The 17,824-nt window shown below is 42.1% G+C and overlaps 1 protein-coding gene across 4 annotated transcripts in view; it reads left to right on the top strand.

The window, feature by feature from the left end:
• The window catches only part of GRHL2 (grainyhead like transcription factor 2), a 141,128-nt gene that overhangs the window by 80,402 nt on the left and 42,902 nt on the right, over positions 1-17,824 (top strand). For all 4 annotated transcript variants that reach the window (XM_082364331.1, XM_082364329.1, XM_082364328.1 and 1 more), the window contains exon 9: positions 17,374-17,532. In XM_082364331.1, the coding sequence (XP_082220457.1) occupies positions 17,374-17,532 (159 nt within the window). The remainder of the gene's footprint in view (positions 1-17,373; positions 17,533-17,824) is intronic.

Raw genomic sequence — 17,824 nt, 5'->3', positions numbered from 1 at the left:
GTGTGCAATGATATCAGGGCCCAGGGTTGGAATCCTGGCAAGTCAGCTGACCTCTCTGGGCCTCAGTTCGCTCATGTAAAGCAGAACAAAACAAAACAAAACAAACTTTTCCGATTGTCCCTGCTGTACCAAGCACGTGCTGGGAGTACGATGTGTGAAAATCCAGTCTCTGAGGGGGAGGTAAGGGAATCGTTAGCTGCACGGCAGTGTGTGTGAGGAGTGAGAGGCAGGCCCAAGCAGAGCCATCCATTGGGAAGACAATGGGATCCTATCCTTGCAAGTGCCTTGTCAAGGTAAAGCAAGCTGTAAAAGTGTGCTGTAACTGCAGCCCTAAATTTCCTTATCATGCAATCTGATAACAAGTGCTAGAAGGTGAATGTGTTAACTGTTACCAGTCAATAACGACCTTTTAAAGAAAATGCCTAAACCTGAAGGGACATCTTGAATGATGGCGGCTCTATGGTCAACCAGTGAGGTAGTTAATTTGGGGCTGAGTTGACTTTTCTTTCATTTCCCATAGGTAAGGCTCACTTTTCTTGTTGAAATATGTATGTTTGTGCATGTGTATTGTTCCAGGCTGACACATTTAAGGTCACATATGCTTTGACACATGGCAGTGCTTGCTTGTTGTAGCAAAACTTGTTTCTTTAATACCTATTTTCAGTAACTGTTATTTGGTAGTTGTAATTGTGTGCAGTTTGGGTTAATCGATGAGTAATAAAAATATCTCCAAATACTTCTGCCAAACTACTGGAAGAGCTTTTAAAGAAAAACCATAAAAGTTAAATCCATTTCATTAGGTAGGCTGAGAAGATTTTTTTTTTTCAACCTGCAGGATGTAAGTTTTTTCTGTAAAATATCATTGATTTTATAATAAGCAGGCTGCAAAAAAAACCCAAAATTACATGATTGGGAAAAAGGTTTTCAACAAAGCAAGGCATAAAATCCTCTCACAGTGGAATTGTTTGTGATTTTCATACTGTGGACTTATTCTCGGGAGCAGTTTCACTTGACTTCGAGTTCCTCTTGGTAACATCCACACAGAAATCTGTTGTAGGCTTTAGGATTGTGACATTCATTCAGTGTCACATGTTGTTTTCAGTTCATGTGTCCAGAGGACACAAATTTGTGACCCGCAGCCTGCATATGTTCCACAGAACGTATATGTACGTGTGCATCATGCATTTATGTACTTATATTCCAAGTTTTTAAATATTTTGCCCACATTTAATAATTAGGAGATTCAAGAAACAAACAAACAAAACAAAAACCTAAGTTTCCAGACTCTTTTGGATAATTAGAGATTCTGGCAACATGAGCCCGAGTGTCTGCAAGGCCACGAGTAGCTCTTGTGAGGTACCAGCTGTTCTCTTCAATGCTTTCTCTAGCCTTCTCCATCGTGGAACTTTCCTTGCCTGGTCCTCGTGGACATTTGAAGTTTCACGCCCCAATCACACCCCCTCAGACAACTGAATATGCCGTTTACATCTTTACTGGCTCTCGGTGTCGGGGAAAGTAGTGACACAAGGGAGGTTGACGCCGTGTGGCTGAGAGGAATGGGTCAGTCAGGAACCCCACCAACCTCCCCGGGTTCCTTTGGCAACGGGCCACACACAGGCTGACTTGTGTCGGTGCCGCTACAGAGAGCTGCTGCGCCTTTCTTTGTTTGAAAGAAAGGTAGTAAATCTTGATCTTTGAGGATGTTTTCTAAAAAATCAGAAATCAGTTGGGTCCAAATGTGAGTGGGTACCAACAAGTTGGATAATATCACTTCAGGGGTAAAAATAATATATAGTTTTTGGCACAAGACCAGCTTTGGAGTGGGTAATATCCCGAGAGACACTACGAATCTACTTTGAGCCACGGCAGTATCATTTGAGAGATCTGTGTGTCTTCCCAAGATAGCTTCTATTTGGATATTTGGTTTGGGTGCATTTATTAAAAAAATAAAACAGTCCCGTATTTGTTAGTCTTCCCACATACGCATCATAAGGCCTGATGACAAAATTTATGGATTTTTCCAGAACACTACTCTTTTCTTTTGCTGCTGACCTATATTCTATTCTTACCTCTTGTTTAGCAGGAACAGAAGAAAGGAAAGAACGTGAAACTCTAATCATTTAGTTTAATTTAATTACAGGAAAAGTTTGGCCAGGGAAGGTGTTAACAGAACCTAGGGGCAGGACAGGAATAAAGACGCAGACGTAGAGAATGGACTTGAGGACATGGGGAGGGGGAAGGGGAAGCTGGGACGAAGTGAGAGAGTGGCATATGTACATATGTATATGTATATGTATATGTACATATGGACATATGTATACTACCAAATGTAAAATAGATAGCTAGTGGGAAGCAGCCGCATAGCACAGGGAGATCAGCTCGGTGCTTTGTGACCACCTAGAGGGATGGGATAGGGAGGGTGGGAGGGAGACGCAAGAGGGAGGAGACATGAGGATATACGTATATGAATAGCTGATTCACTTTGTTATACGGCAGAAACTAACACACCATTGTAAAGCAATTATATTCCAATAAAGGTGTTAAAAAAAAAAATGAGGTTGCGGGATTAACTGCAGATTGCCAGTCTCAAGGGCAGCACGGTTCTGGCAGAACTACTGCAGACTTCTTCCTCCCAGAACCGGTTTTGCTGGTTGTGCTACAGCGTCTCTGCACAATGACGCCCGCAGCAGAAAGAGTCTCCGGCAGGACATTCGTTTCCCCTCAGGGTCTGTGCAGTCTGGAAGCTCCTGTAACGTGAACCGGGGTCCCTGGGCCCCTGGGAATGACTCAGGTGGCATCCAGGCGGGTGAGGTTCTCAGCATCCACGCTGGTGGGAGCTTGGAGGTTGATGAGGTTGGGGCACAGCGTGATAGAGAAAACAAAGCGCTGGAATGGGGCTCAGGCACCCAGGTACCCTCTGGGCGCGGGAATAGCCAGCTTTGTGCCTTCCCCCTTCTGAGCCTCAGTTTCTCAGCTGGAGAATGGCGGGAAGCGGAACAGGGAGGGGCTGACAAAGTATTAAGGTCCTATCCGTATGAGTCTAGTGGGAGCCCCACAGGGCTGCATTCTTTCACATGACTCCCACTTACAAGGTCATTTCGATTCCTCTTTCTCCCCTCAGCCAAACGCAGGTACCCACAGAGTAGATTTGTTGGTCACTAATCCCCGAGATGAGAAGTTCCCAGGCAAGCCCCTATTGAATTATTGAAGGGTGGTGAGCTCAGATTCCTGGCACCGAGCGCCGGTGATGACATCACCCCCAGAGCAGGGGCACACAAACCGTAATTATACGCTCCCCTTTCTCCCCGATTTCTAAGGAGATTCTTGAAACCAGGCCCCTTATTTGTGCCCAGAGCCTTTTTCTCCGTTCACAGTGATTTCAAGATTAAACCAACCTCGACGTGCTACAAAGGCCTCTCTCATGTGACCACAGAGAATTACTTGAGCGTTAAGATATTACTTAGTGCTCTGAGGAACGAGTTTCTTTTTCGTGTCTTTTCACTGGAACACCATACTAATTTCCCCCTGTTTCTATGCCTCACCCTTCTCGTGGTTTATAAACTACCTGAGATGAAGGAGGCCTATTTCCATGAACCCTCTGCTGTTAAGCCTTTCGGAATGATCTTGAGTCAGTGAAATGTTCCTCTTCCCTCACTACCAGCACTGCTAAATAATCAAGCAAACAAGTAAATCCACTCCTAGCCCATTCCCCTGTCTCTATGATTTAAAAAGAAAATGTATTATAATTCAGTAATATGGAGCTCTGTCTGCCCTGTGTTACTCTAGCCCAGCACCTCTGCTTGCGGAAGCAGAGTGACTGCGCTCTGGAGGGAGGCCTAACCCCCACCCCCCCACCCCCCGCCACCCCACTCTCTCTCTCTTGAGTTGCAGGAGGGGCTTTGAGAGAGGAGCTGTCAGGCCCTCTGCTTTGCAAGATCAGGTGGGAAACGTTCTTCCTGCGTTTTGGTATTTGGGAGGAACTTTCAGACCGGAAGTTGTTACAGTTTTAGAGAGAGTCAAGGACACAGATAAGGCATATCTTCATCCCTGTTAACAGATTTTTGTGGTGAAACTGGGGGTGGGCAGGGCTGAAAACTGGTTGGGGTGAGGTGGGAAGTAGAGAGGTTGAGAGACATCATGGATCATTTCCCTGTGCATCTCAGATTCTGATTCCACTAAATATCAACTTTCTTCATAGCAGGCTCTGCAAGATTGGGCAAGTGGAAAAGGTGGACTTTGAACCATGTCCCTCTGAGTCCAGAGTCCGTGTTCTTAAACCATCCCAACAGAGGGATATCTGTCATTTTTTTTTAGACCAAAAAATGCTATGATTTTTCCTTCTCAAAGAAATTTATAGGGTACAACCTAGAAAGAAAGAAATCAAATGAATCTCATTTCCTTGAGCAAAGCAATTCTATCAAGTCACCCTGCTTTTGCCACCCATCTCCCCCATCCCCACCAACAAAGATGGGCTCACTGACCCAACACTGCCAGCACACAGGTCTCTTCCTGTCCATGTCTTTGGTTGCCCTGGTACATTACTGGTTGATGTCATACATATTATTGACCAGAATGCATACGGGAGTGAGGACTGTTTGGATTCCTTGCCCTCTTCAACTGAGTGTGTGTGTATGTGTGTGTATTAGCCTAACATTAGTGATCTCATTTACCTAATTATGACCTCGCTCTGGGTTAATTGAAGATCAGTGCATGCTTTCTAATAGTGCAGCTCTGAGACATAGCAGTGTTTTCTTCTCCATACCTTACACATTTATTCTCCATTTTTCCCCACTTCTCTCTAGCTCCTTTCCCTGGTATCCTGAATTTCATTTTCACACTCATTTACATTATTTCTGTACACTTTTCCTTTATGTTTTGGTTTTTTCCTGTAATGAACAGTGAAGACTGTTCCTTACTCTTTTCTGCAATACCATGTAGGAAACACAGCATGAAAAAATTCGAAGCAAGGATGACGATTATTATTCGAGAAAATGAAGGTTGCAGAAGGCACACAATGGCTCCCTGCTTTACGTTTGCAACTTAAGAAATACAGTAAATGAAAAGCCACATTTACCAAGCTGGTAAATTGGAAGTAAATATTTACACATAAGCAATATTTATTTATTTTTAAAATTTATTTATTTTATTTATTTATTTTGGGCTAACTTGGGTCTTGGTTGCTGCACGCGGGCTTTCTCTAGTTGAGGCGAGCGGGGGCTACTCTTCGTTGTGGTGCACGGGCTTCTCATTGGGATGGCTTCTCCTGTTGCACAGCACAGGCTCTAGGCACACAGGCTTCAGTAGTTGTGGCACGCAGGCTCAGTAGCTGTGGCACCTGGGCCCAGCTGCTCCGGAGCATGTGGGATCCTCCCGGACCAGGGCTTGAACCCGTGTCCCCTGCATTAGCAGGCGAATTCTCAACCAGTGAGCCATTAGGGAAGCCCTGCAATATTTATTTTATAGATAGATTCCTCTCACTTTGGGTCCCTTTGGATGCTATAAATGAATTGCATTTACAAAAGAGATTTTCATGTAATTTTTTTTTTATTGAAGTATAGTTGATTTACAGTGTTTTGTTAGTTTCTGGTGTACAGCGCAGTGATTCAGTGTCCATGTAATTTTTTAAATTGAGAGAAAATGCCAGATGAGAAGATGCATGTTGATATTCCCTCTAGGCCCTATTTCCCTTAATATTTTTGCCTTATTTCTTGCCTTTGTGTCTGATTTTGCACTAATACCAAGGAGATGTCATTTGAGAACTGAGAGCCAGTCTGAGGGGTGGAAACATGGATGTGCTGAGAGAAATCAGCTGGCTGAGCAGAAAAACAAAAGTGAAAGCTGAGAGTAAAAAGTTCTCTTCCAGATTTGCAATTCTATCCTTAAGGAAGGAAATGAAGTTGATTGAATGCCCCAGCACTGTCCTGCAGCTGCCCTGGATATAAGGGCATTTGATGGGGCCCGTGTCATGAATTGCTTCATATTGTGAGACATAAATAAAGCTCTCGGATCGGGTGACTTACTTCTGTCATGTTAAGTCCAGGTTTCTTCCTTTTCTTCCTGTGTGGTTCAGCCCTTTCTCTTCCCAGTGCTGTCTTTTCAAGGTGCAACAAGTGGTCAGCAAGCCAAACCTAGCTCTTTATCAGCTGCTAACGGGTAGGAAACAGCCCCTCAGTCCTCAGATCTGAATCTTAGTAGCTTCAAAGACAGGATGGTGCAAATGGCAGTGCTTTGATCACAGCCTATGCAAAGGCAGTAAACTAGAGAAAATGTAAGTGTTCTAACCTTCTTGCACCCTGTAAATTATTCAGTCTCTCTTTGTGGAAAATATGGTAATGCTCATTGAAAGACTGGCTTGACATTTAGTACCAAATCAGAGCAGAACCATTAAAATTGTCCCAAATTTATCTCACCCTCCTTCCTTTTCTCTCTCTCTCAACATTTCTTTTTGGTCTAAAAGATTTAATCAGTTTTTATGGAGCTCCACTGTGTGTCAAGCAAAGTGCTTTAGAAAGTTACAGTTTCGCTAGTCTTGACGAATCATGCCTTCCAAGGGGATGCTTCTAAATGGACTGTATTCTCTTTCTGCCAAACTCCAGTGCTGGACACCAGGGAGAAGGGGATATGTGTAAATATTGATTTTCAAGATGAAAAGAGAACCCAAAGGACCGGCCAAAGGAAGCCATACTCCTGAGTGCCCCGTGGGTTCATGACCTAGTTTGTTTCCCTGACCTCCACCTCCCATCCGCAGTCCAGGGAGCCCTCTTTCTGCTTACAAGACAGTCCAGGGTGCAGTGGAGTTGATGGATATTACTGATAAAGAAGAAGTTATATCCTAATGTTCTGACTAAATAGAGCCCAGGTTTCAGCAGGTCATCATATGGCAGAATAGAGAATATTATAGGGCATCTTCCATGCTCTCCAGAGTAAAGAAGGGGTGGGGAAGGCTCCTGGGAGGGGTCTTGAAAGGTTGAGATACACACTGCAAAGCAGGGCAAATGGCATTTTTATGCGTTTGCTGGGGCGTGGTGTGGGTGAAGGAAGCTTTAAAAGGGAAAGGTAAACATTTGCTGGAGTCTTCGGTATTGAACTTAAAGCCACGCCTTTGTTCCAGTTTTATAAGGTAATGGATGGCAGGAAAAGCTATAAAGCTGGAGTTAATTCATATATAGAAGGAATAATCTTTGGAAACCATCTCATCCAAGCTATCTACGGCTTGATCTTTTGTTAGAATGTGGAGTATCCATGGTTTCTGGCCTGAAGTCTCCCAAGGGCTCTGTAACTCACATGTATCAACTGCTGTGTGTATGCAGAGACCGAGATCGCATACTTGGATTTCATAGACTGACGTGTGTGTGTGTGTGTGTGTGTGTGTGTGTGTGTGTGTGTACACCATGGCTAGTATTTATTCAGTGATTACCATATACCAGGCACTCTGCCAGGTGCTTTATATACCTTATGCGATATTCATACTTTAAGTGGATATCATTTTTCATTTAAATAATGAAGAGGTTGAAGTCCAAGGAGCTTACACAATGAATGCACAGCAGAGAGCTGGGATTCCCACCCTGGTAATGTCTGTCTGAAGCATGTGCTCTTTCCATGGTACCTTTTTGCCTTGGGAGGACGTAGTCATAGTATCTTCTCTGTTATCTGTGGCAAAGGTACAGTCGTCCCCTCCAAGCAGCTTGCCTGCTGCACATCACGTGCTGGGCCAGGCAGTGGGAATTTACAGACACACCAGCCAAGCAGAGTGTCTGCTGCTCTCAGAGGACGTTTTGGCTGGGCCGAGAACTCAGACGTATCTGTAAATGACTGTAACATGAGGAAGAAAGTGACAAAGACTCTGATGAAAACAGAATTAAAGGGCCAGGAGAGTTCTGGAAAGGGAGATAGCCCTGTTTTTTATTTTTTTTTTAATCACAAAATAAAAAGATTTATTTTCTTGAGCACAAATAAGCATCCACCTACTAGATTAGTAGCCAGGAGCTTTTTGGTAACTTTATTTTTTTAAACCATTTTTAAAATTGAAGTATAGTTGATTTACAATGTTGTGTTAGTTTCAGGTGTACAGCAAAGTGATTCAGTTATATATATATATATATATTTTTTTTTTTCAGATTCTTTTCCATTATAGGTTATTAGAAGATATATAATTCCCTGTGTTATACAGTAGGTCCTTGTTGGTTATCTATTTTATATCTAGTAGCGTGTATATATTAATCCCAAACTCCTAATTCATCCCTCCCCTGCCCCCCACCCCGCCCCCGCCCTGCCATCCCCTTTGGTAACCATAAGTTGGTTTTTCATGTCTGTGAGTCTATTTCAGTTTTGTAAATAAGTTCATTTTTTAATTTGTTTTTATTTTTATAAAACATTTCTATTAAGTTTTCTATTTAAAACATTTTTCCCAATTTCTTATGTAAAAAATTGCAAATGAAAAGTTGAAAGAATAATACAGTTCTTACCACATACCCTTCACCTAGATTGACTCATTGTTAGTCTCTTGCCAGATTTGCTTTCCCTTCTCTCTCTCTCTCTCACACACATACACACACACACACACACTTCTCTACTAAAGACTTCCGCACAGTAGAGAGGGCGCCGTTCTGTGGGATCAGGGAAGATTCGAGGGAGGGTGTGGCACGGGAGTTATGTCTTCAGGGTCGGGTGGAATTTAGACGAGTGTGGGTTGGAAAGGGGAGCCAGGTGGAAGGACGGGGCGCTCAAAGGTGCAGAGACTGACTGCAGAAGAAGAGCTGGGGGTGGTGGAGCTCGGGAGAGAATTTCGAGTGGGCTGTAAGGAGGGGACGAGAGACGCCAGGAGAAGGGGTGAGATGCCGCGGAGAGAATTGGAGGGTGGGCGAAAGAGGGTTAAGGTGGGAACTTTAGACCCACCCATTTAGGGGAGGTGGAGGAAGAGGAACCAGAGAAGGAAAGGGTGGTCGGGAAGGAGAGGACAGAAGGATTGGGGAGAGGAGGAAGTGGCCAGTGCAGTGGGTGTTGTAGGCAGTGGTTTCTCACAGCCTGAGCCTCTACAAACAGCAGCAGCAGCAACTTGGGAAATTGTTAGAAACGCAGATGCTGGGACCTCCTACCTCAGACCTACTGAACTGGAAACTCCAAAGGGGCAGAGTCTTAACATGTTGTAACAGGGCCTCCTGGTTGCAGACCCCTGCTTATAAGGACGCTACTGAGAAGGCTGACCTGGAAGAAAGCAATCTCAGTAGAACAGTGAAGTCCAAAGTCAGATTCAAAATAGTGGGTGACATGGCCTTTACTTACGGCCGGTAATTTATATGTGCTCATGTTGAAAGCATGCATTGCAGCATTGTTTACAAGATGAAAAGACTAGAAACAGCCTCATGTTAAAGAAATTGTTATTCCATAATCGTGGTTCTTTTCAAAAAGAAAAAGAAAGAGCTGTCTTCAAAATATCTTGTCAAATGGAGAAAGCAGGCTGCAGAACTGTGTGTTTACTGTGCTACCATTTGTATAGAAAAGAAAAGGATATGAATTTGCATAGCTTGTTTCTAGAAGGATGCACAAGAAAGTGTGAAGGATACTCAAGAAACTGTTGGTTGGGGAACAATGCTGGTGGGGGAGGGGGTGTAGTTTCCATGTTTGCCCTTTTGAACTTTGTGCTGGATTCAGATATTACAAACTCAAAACAAGTTTTAAGTATTAAACATGAACAGAAAGGGTTTAAAATAATAACAAATGATCAGAAATTTGAGTGAGTGGCTCTTTCAGTCTCTGCGTAAATTCTTACTCTGACTGAGAGCTCATTATTTATGAAACAGGCCAACCCATTGTTACACAATGTCCAAATTTTTCCTTGTCCTGAGGTGCTGTTTCACAAGACCTGTTCAGGTGACAGAGCTGAGTGGCAGAGACTGGCCATTGGCAGAGCAATGAAGGCTCTGCCCGAGAGAGTTCGCACTTGCTCTCTCCCCACCAAAGCCTATGACACTACCCCTTAAAAGTGTCCCACAGAGATAGATTTTATGTTTTAAAAATCAATTCACCTTCATAAGATATCTCTCTATTCGAGTTCTGTGAATATAACTAATCTACTTTGGAATCATTTGGGGAGAACATCACAAAATGCCTTGAGAGAGAGTCCGGACAGGAAGCTCTTAGAGTAGTCTGGTCAGAAGGAGAGCTTGAACTGGGGGCCAGGGGGCCGCTGAGGAAGCGAGCCTGGTGGGACAGTTGGGGAGGTAATATGTATGGGGCTTTGTGGACTGTGCCGTGAGGGTGAGGAGGAGCTTGGAGTCAGAGAGTAGGGCTGGCTGGGTGACCAGGTATCTGAGAAGATGGAGATCGTGGTGGTCACAGGAAGCTGCCGCAGATTTTCATAGCACTTTACAGTTTAAAAACGTGATCTCATTTTAAAGTGTCACAGTAGCAAGCTAGGGATAGCTATACCTATTTAAAAGATGAGACAAATGAGGCCCAGAAAGGTTCAATTAGTCCAAGGCCATAGTGTCAGGGTTTGCACCAGGGACATAATTTTGAGTCTCCTGTACCTTTTCTTTTTTCTTGCTGTCCTTTCCTCTCATTTCGCCCTCCAGCTTCATAGAAAGCTCTTTCCTCTTACAAAACTTCTCCTGTGAGTTGATCCCATTTAATCCCTGCTTCCGAGGCTCTTAGCTCCCACAGAGCCTCCTCCCGTAGCCTTACATTCATCCTCTCTTGCTGTGTGAACACCTTGTCCATCCTGGAAGAACACCTCTGCGTGGCCCCGCTGCCCGTGTTCCTGCCCAGCCTCCTGCCTCTGCCAGACTCCCCCGCTGAGGTGCTCCCTCTCCACCTTGGTGTCCTGGATCCCTCGCCCCAGCAATCTAGCTTCCTGTCCTTCCCTCCAGGAGTCTGGCCTCCAGAAGGGGCGCAGACCCTCTACTTCTGATCCTGAGGGTCTTTTCTTAGTCCTCACTCTGTCCTCTTGGTAACTTGGATGTTGGATACTGGGGCCACAGTTCTATCTGCCCTTGGCCTCAGTGATACACCCTTGACCTCGTCAAGTGTTCGTGACTTGATCACAGTGATACAAGCATCTTGGTTGGCCTCTTCTCTCCCCAACTGCCTTTTATTCAGGCTCCCTCTGAACCTCCCACTAGGCTGGTCTCGTCCCTCTTTTGAGAGCCAGCATGCACTTTCTTCTCCTCCATCTCTCTTTTTTCTAGCTCAGGACACCTATAGGAAATCTTCCCTTGTTGAGCTCTCTCCTTTTTTTCAAGTTCTTACAGTATGTACAACCTGAGATATTCAACTTAATTCCTACTTCTATACATTCCACCAGTGTATTGAGAGATGTTATATCTCCCCTCTTCCTTGAGGGCAGGGCCCTACCATAGATTCCTATATCTCCTGTAGCATCTGTATATAGCATCTTCAGTAGCATATATACACGTATCAATACATACATGCATATGTACATACATACATTCATACTGATTCTATAATTGGTGCTTGACTTGTGTTTGTTGATATACAGATAGATAACATTTTTTTGAGGATAAATGTGGTCAGAGCAGCTAACTCTGCTGTATTATCTTTTTTTTAAAAATAAATTTATTTTATTTATTTATTTTTGGCTGCATTGGGTCTTCGTTGCTGTGCGTGGGCTTTTCTCTAGTTGCGGCGAGCGGGGGCTACTCTTCGTTGCAGTGCACAGGCTTCTCACTGCACTGGCTTCTCTTGTTGCGGAACACGGGCTCTAGGCACGCGGGCTTCAGTAGTTGCAGCACGTGGGCTCAGTAGTTGTGGCTCGCGGGCTGAGAGCGCAGGCTCAACAGTTGTGGCGCATGGGCCTAGCTGCTCCGCAGCATATGGGATCCTCCTGAACCAGGGCTCGAACCCATGTCCCCCGCATTCGCAGGCGGATTCCCAACCACTACGTCACCAGGGAAGCCCCTGCTGTATTATCTTGACAACTTCAGCTACACAGAGCAATCCTGACTCTTAGAATGTTTTGCTTATGAAAGCAAGAACATGGATAAAGAGGGAAATGTGTATTTAGAGAAGAAATTTTCTCTTACTTCGTTGGACAGATATTTGTTGAGTATCTCCCATGGGCCTGGCACTGGGAGTAGAGTGAGCTTGAGGCAGACAAGGGCCCTCCTCTTATGGGTTTAGAGTCGCATGGAGCAGACAGATAATTACGCACTAAACAGAGAAACAAGATAAATCCAAATGATGTTCAGTACTATGAAGCAACCAGAAAAGAGCAGCGTGGTAGGGTGTGCTACTCGTCATGGGCAGAGGTGGGAGAAGGGGGAGGAAGACAACTCTAGATGGCCAAGGTGGGGATTGCTGAAGAGTTGACATTGGACTAAAACCTGAATGAGAAGAAGGAGTGGGCACTGATGATCCTGGGGCAGCCTTGGAGGTAGAGGGCACAGCACATAGCAAAGACTGGCAACGGGGAACAAGCTTGGCGTATTCTGGCAATGGAGAATATTGAGTACTAAAGGAATATGGAAAATGTGTGGTAGAATATGTGAGTAAGCCAAAAGTGCATCTGTGCATACCCACAGTATCTGTAGGAGAAAATGAAGAAATCTATTCTCAGGTTTTAAATCATTCCCTAAAGGAGCTATATTTATATAATGGAGGTGTCAGGAAATCTAGGAGTTTCTTAGATCCTCAACAAAATCGCAAACTCTCTGAGGGCAGGGAATCTCAGCATTCTTGTGTCCCACCTCGTAGCATGATGCCAGGCACAGAGAGAAGATATTTGATAAATATTTGATGAATTAACACATGGAGGAAATGAATAATTGCCCAAGACTGAGGTTTCATATGTTAATATTATTTACTTTTAGTTTATCTTTCTGTCTCAATTTAGCTTTGCATTTGTACCAAATGCAATCATATGAACGGGAAAAAATGCTGAAATGTGAGCAAACCATCTATAAGGTCTTTAATAATTCTAAGAACCAGAAAGAAAATAGAGTATGGAAACTGGCAAGAGCACACTTAACATATTAATATATTGTTTGCATTTTACAGTGAAAATGCTGATTTCTTGCTATATGCCATGTCTGTAATTTGGAGGCTAATGTGTGTGCAATTTCTTGTAAAAGAGCTCTTAAGAGTCTCAACCTTAGGAAATAAGTAGCTTTCTTAGTCTCTAATCAGAGGATCTTCTTGAAAATAAAAATTACAATTGTTTAAAGAGGAAAATAAACAATTTCCATCAAATCATGGACCTTATGATTTTTTAAATCCCAAATTGCTTTGTAAATCAAGATTGGCCTATTTATTTTAATGGCAAGCTCTCAGAAAAATCTTGGGAGTTAATAATCAAGTTAATGCAGCAATTCTAAAGCCCATTAATCTGTATTTATTTTAATAAATCTTACTACACACATAATGCACAACTGAGAGGTATTATAACCTGGGTAAAGTCACTTTTCTTGTGTAGGAACTACAAAATGGGAATTGCAATTCATGTGTCAAAAAATGATTTTATTAAAAATTATCAGTTTTCATGAGACTGCCTCTATTTCTGGAAAGGTCTTGGTACCTTTACAAATGCTCTTTCCATCTGAATCAATCTTTGAACCAATGACAAAATTAAAATTGTATCTATTATCTGCCTGGATACACCTGATTCAATTAAAATTTTTCTAAAAAATAAATTATGTGCTGTAAGAATTATAGGAAAATAACATTCATGACTCTTGGTTGGCAGACCAATTGTTCATAGCATTTCTTTACATAATTAGGGCTTCTACTAAAGTTAAAAAGAACTTTCTGTGCTCGACATTTGGATGAACATTGGTGAGGGAAAGCATACCTTCTCCCTAAGTTTCTGTAATACACATTTACAAACAGTGCTTTGTAGATAAACTTCCAAGAAATTTGTTGTCACATTTGCCTGCTGGGTATAGAGCTCAGACATGGTTGGGTTTGCAAGATGAAACAAATTAATGCTTATCAGTCCCAAGCCGAGGTTTTAGTTAATGTCCTTGCATGCCTTCCCAACCCCCACAATTGCAGTTAAAGTTCAACCATTCAGGTTTTAAGTGCAGCACAGCGAAACTGTGATTGATATCATCAGGCACATAGACTGTGCTTTGCTATTGGGTCAGACAGCCAGGCAAGAAGAAAGCAGTGCCAACCCTATTATAAAATCCCTGCTTGTTAGGATAACTCTGGGAGCTGGCAACACAGTGTAGCAGAGAAGGCAGATTCTCGTGTTGTTTACTTCTTATGGAATCAGGATGCCATGAATCAAAGAAGGCCCACTGGATCTTCTTCTGAGGACCTTTCTCCATTAAGAGGACCTAAGTCTAAGTGTCTCCTAGTGGTAGAGTCCAGTGTGTTGTAGCTCATTTCACCTTTAAGACCTTGTCTACTGGATGGCTGATCGTTACAACTCCTCCAAGGAGGATTTCGTGTATGTATTGTAGGATATCGCCAGTAAGCATCTATTATTTCAATGGATCTGTCCTACTCAAGTGGCCCTTATAAAAATACATGTTCCATCAGCTAAGCTTTCTTAATTGAGACTTGGAGCTGACAAGGCCACAGTTAATATTGCTTCCTGCCTGTCTGAGTGTATGTCCGCTGTGAGTGATGTATGGATATATCAGTAAGCCCAACCATGAATCCTATTAGCTTAGGAAATGCAGAACACTTTTCTCTTCTGGCTGCTGCAGGACTAGGCAGGCTTTATGAGGGTGAGGGAAAAAACCAGTCTGGCTGAGGACCCTGTGGATTACACCCACCAACAGGAAGATTTCTCCATGAAATACGTAGCCCTCGGTAGGAACAACCACGTCATTTGACCCCAGAGTGATCATTTGATTTGCTGACATAAAGCTGTATTTATTTATAGCTTCTGGCCAAGATAACCCCATTGTCAATAATGACAATAACAGTAAAAGAAGTCAAGTGTTCCCGGAAAAGTATGCGTTTATCTTTTGACCTAATGATCGGGGTTTGATGAAGTTATTGTAACCTTTAGAGCACCATCGTGTTGTCTTTCTTTCCCATCTAGCCTCCAACTTCTGTGATTGCAGGGACCATAATTGGTGCATCTGTGCTAGTAACCAGCACAGTCTCAGGGACGTGGTAGATACTTAAAAATATTTGTGGCATGAATGAATGTTCTCTGCTGTTAGGGCATCTCCAGGAGCAGTAGACAGCATTTTCTGTCTACTTTTACCCTGGAAGTTCGGTAGGAGAAACAGGCACGGCGTATTCTTTCTGAGTGGTCTTCATCACTCAGCTCTCCTAAATCATTTGACATTTGCGTCTGTAGTTACTCTTTGTCTTTACCATTCCTAAATAATAAACAGATATTTATGGAATCCCTGGTCTTAGCCCAGTGTCTCTGTGGGTTTTGTATTTCGCTTGCATCCTCCATGTTCAGTGCTCTGTTCTGTGTTCTCATGGCCTCTGTACTCATTTCTCTCAGGGGAGCCCTGACCACCTTGTGTTGGTCATTGCTGGATTACTCATTGGGCTTCCCCTTGGACTATCAGCTTCATGAGGCTGGGATCTACTTTCTTCTGTATCCCCAGTTTCTAATATTGAGTTTGACCTACTGTGGACTTGTGTTGATATTTATAGAAAGAATGAATGAGTCAATGAATAAAAGAAATGAATAAATAAAATGACCATATTCGATGTTAGATCATCTTTAGGCACTCATTTTCAGATGCAGCTGGAGAAGTGAGATCCTGTGGCATGATGTCCACAGTTGTTGTGATTAGCATGTCACTGAAACCTGTATCTGGCCTTGACTGCTATTGATGTGGTGCCTTGCTAATGTGTTTCTCGTCGCCAAGTAAGGGGCTCAAAAATTAAATGATTAAAATGATCTTTACGTAGATATAGCACTAAAAATGAGAGATCTGGTTGTATAAATTACCAAAGGTCTACAGGCATAGGACTTAAAATGAATTAGGTCAAAAATTTGAATGGCCTTTAAAATGCGGCTCATGGCAGTGGCTCTTTGCTTTCTGCAGGGTTCTTCTCTGGGGTGTTGAAAGGCTTCAGGTCAAGGGTTTGAAGGTGAATAAAACTTCCAAGGGGATGAAATAAAACAAGAGTCAGATAATACATCCAATGAAATGGTTTTCAGGATAAATAACTGTACAATTTTAAAACAGTGAGTTTAAAGTTTTCTGTTAAATACAAGTAATACATATGGTATTAAATGGAAGTAGTATCAAGGATATAATATAGTATGCCTGTTTTTTCCCAAAGACTGCCTCTTACTATTCATGTAGTTACCACATAAATCTAGGTGCTGTCCTCATATACCTAGTCTGTGATAAATCAACTTTAAATGGTATATATTGACATCTACACACTATAGAAAAGGAGGATAAATTTAGTCGTTTGTACTTCTCCTTCTATTACTGCCAATATTTCATAATAAAATTATTATTTTTAGTTCTGTTGGGCAGTGCTATAATCTTTAATTATTTGCTTGAGTTTCCATTTTTTCGGATTCATGTCATTTTTGTTGTCTTTCTTGATATCTCATGATGTAAGATGAGGACGCTGGTGACTTTACTACCTGCCCTTCCTCCTGTTCCATGTCTTACCTCTGCCAGCCCTTCTTTTACTTTTTCACTAACATGAAAGTATCTTAGTATTTATATTCTGTTCTTCAGGGAGGGATTTAAAAATGATTTAAAGGGAAAATTGAAAACCAAAGACAAGAAGTGACTTGCCTGAAGTCTGCTTAATGTTAGAGTTGGGACTAAAACCTGGGACTTTTGACTCCCAATCTAGTGGGCTTTCTAGATAAACTCGTTGACCTCATTCATCAGATGTTTATTGAATGCTTATTCTCTGCCAGGCACCACGTTAAGTACCAGTAATACAAAAATAATAAGAAATTGTCTCAAATCTCATACTCTCATACAAATAGGAAAGACAGATGTGTAAACAAATAACTATGTTTCAGTGCAATAAGGTGCAAAGGAAGGTGTTGTGTAGCTTTCTTTTTTTTTTTATCTCACAGGTCAGAGATTAGAGAAATTGATATAATTATTAGAAGTGACAGCTTTAATACATTGAGGAGACAGCGTTTTACCCAGCTAACTTATGCATGTTTGAAAAATAAGTAAGACTTTGCTAATATAGTTAAAGAGAAGTAATTTAAATTGTCTGTTTCAAGATTAATTACAAAAGAAAAATTTTTATAAATTTATAACTATAAATTATATAATAAATCATGTTATATGTGTTCAATAAGTTTTTATGTGAGAATATCCAAATATTCTTCAGTTGTCCTTATAGGTTTATTTAATATTTTAACTTTAAGTCTAAGGCTTATGCATTTTTTTAAATAGATCTTTTTTATGGTGACTTGTGAACTTTTTCCTTTCTTTCTTCCTCCCTCAGATTTTCATCACTGTGAATTGCCTGAGTACAGATTTCTCCTCCCAAAAAGGAGTGAAAGGACTTCCTTTGATGATTCAGATTGATACATACAGTTATAATAATCGTAGCAATAAACCCATTCATAGAGCTTATTGCCAGATCAAGGTCTTCTGCGACAAAGTGAGTAAAGATGACAGTTTGTCATAAAGGTATTTTTGTTATTAGATATTACTTTAATGACATTTCCCCCTTGTCACCTCCTCTTGTCTAGTGGTGTCAAAATAATCCCTTACCAATCACAGTGGGAGTGGTAATCTTTCATTCTCAGTTCCTATTAGATATCTAGGGAGTCATCATTCAACTGTATTTTTTTTTTTCAGTCAGTCATTCTACCACTAATTTAATGACTGATTGACATTGCACTGTGCTATGAGTCTGATTCAGTTAGATAACTGAAATAAATAATAGATTG

Source organism: Balaenoptera borealis, assembly GCF_965194805.1.
Source record: "Balaenoptera borealis genome assembly, chromosome: 17".
Lineage (NCBI taxonomy): Eukaryota > Metazoa > Chordata > Mammalia > Artiodactyla > Balaenopteridae > Balaenoptera > Balaenoptera borealis.
This window is presented reverse-complemented; position numbering and strand designations above follow the sequence as displayed.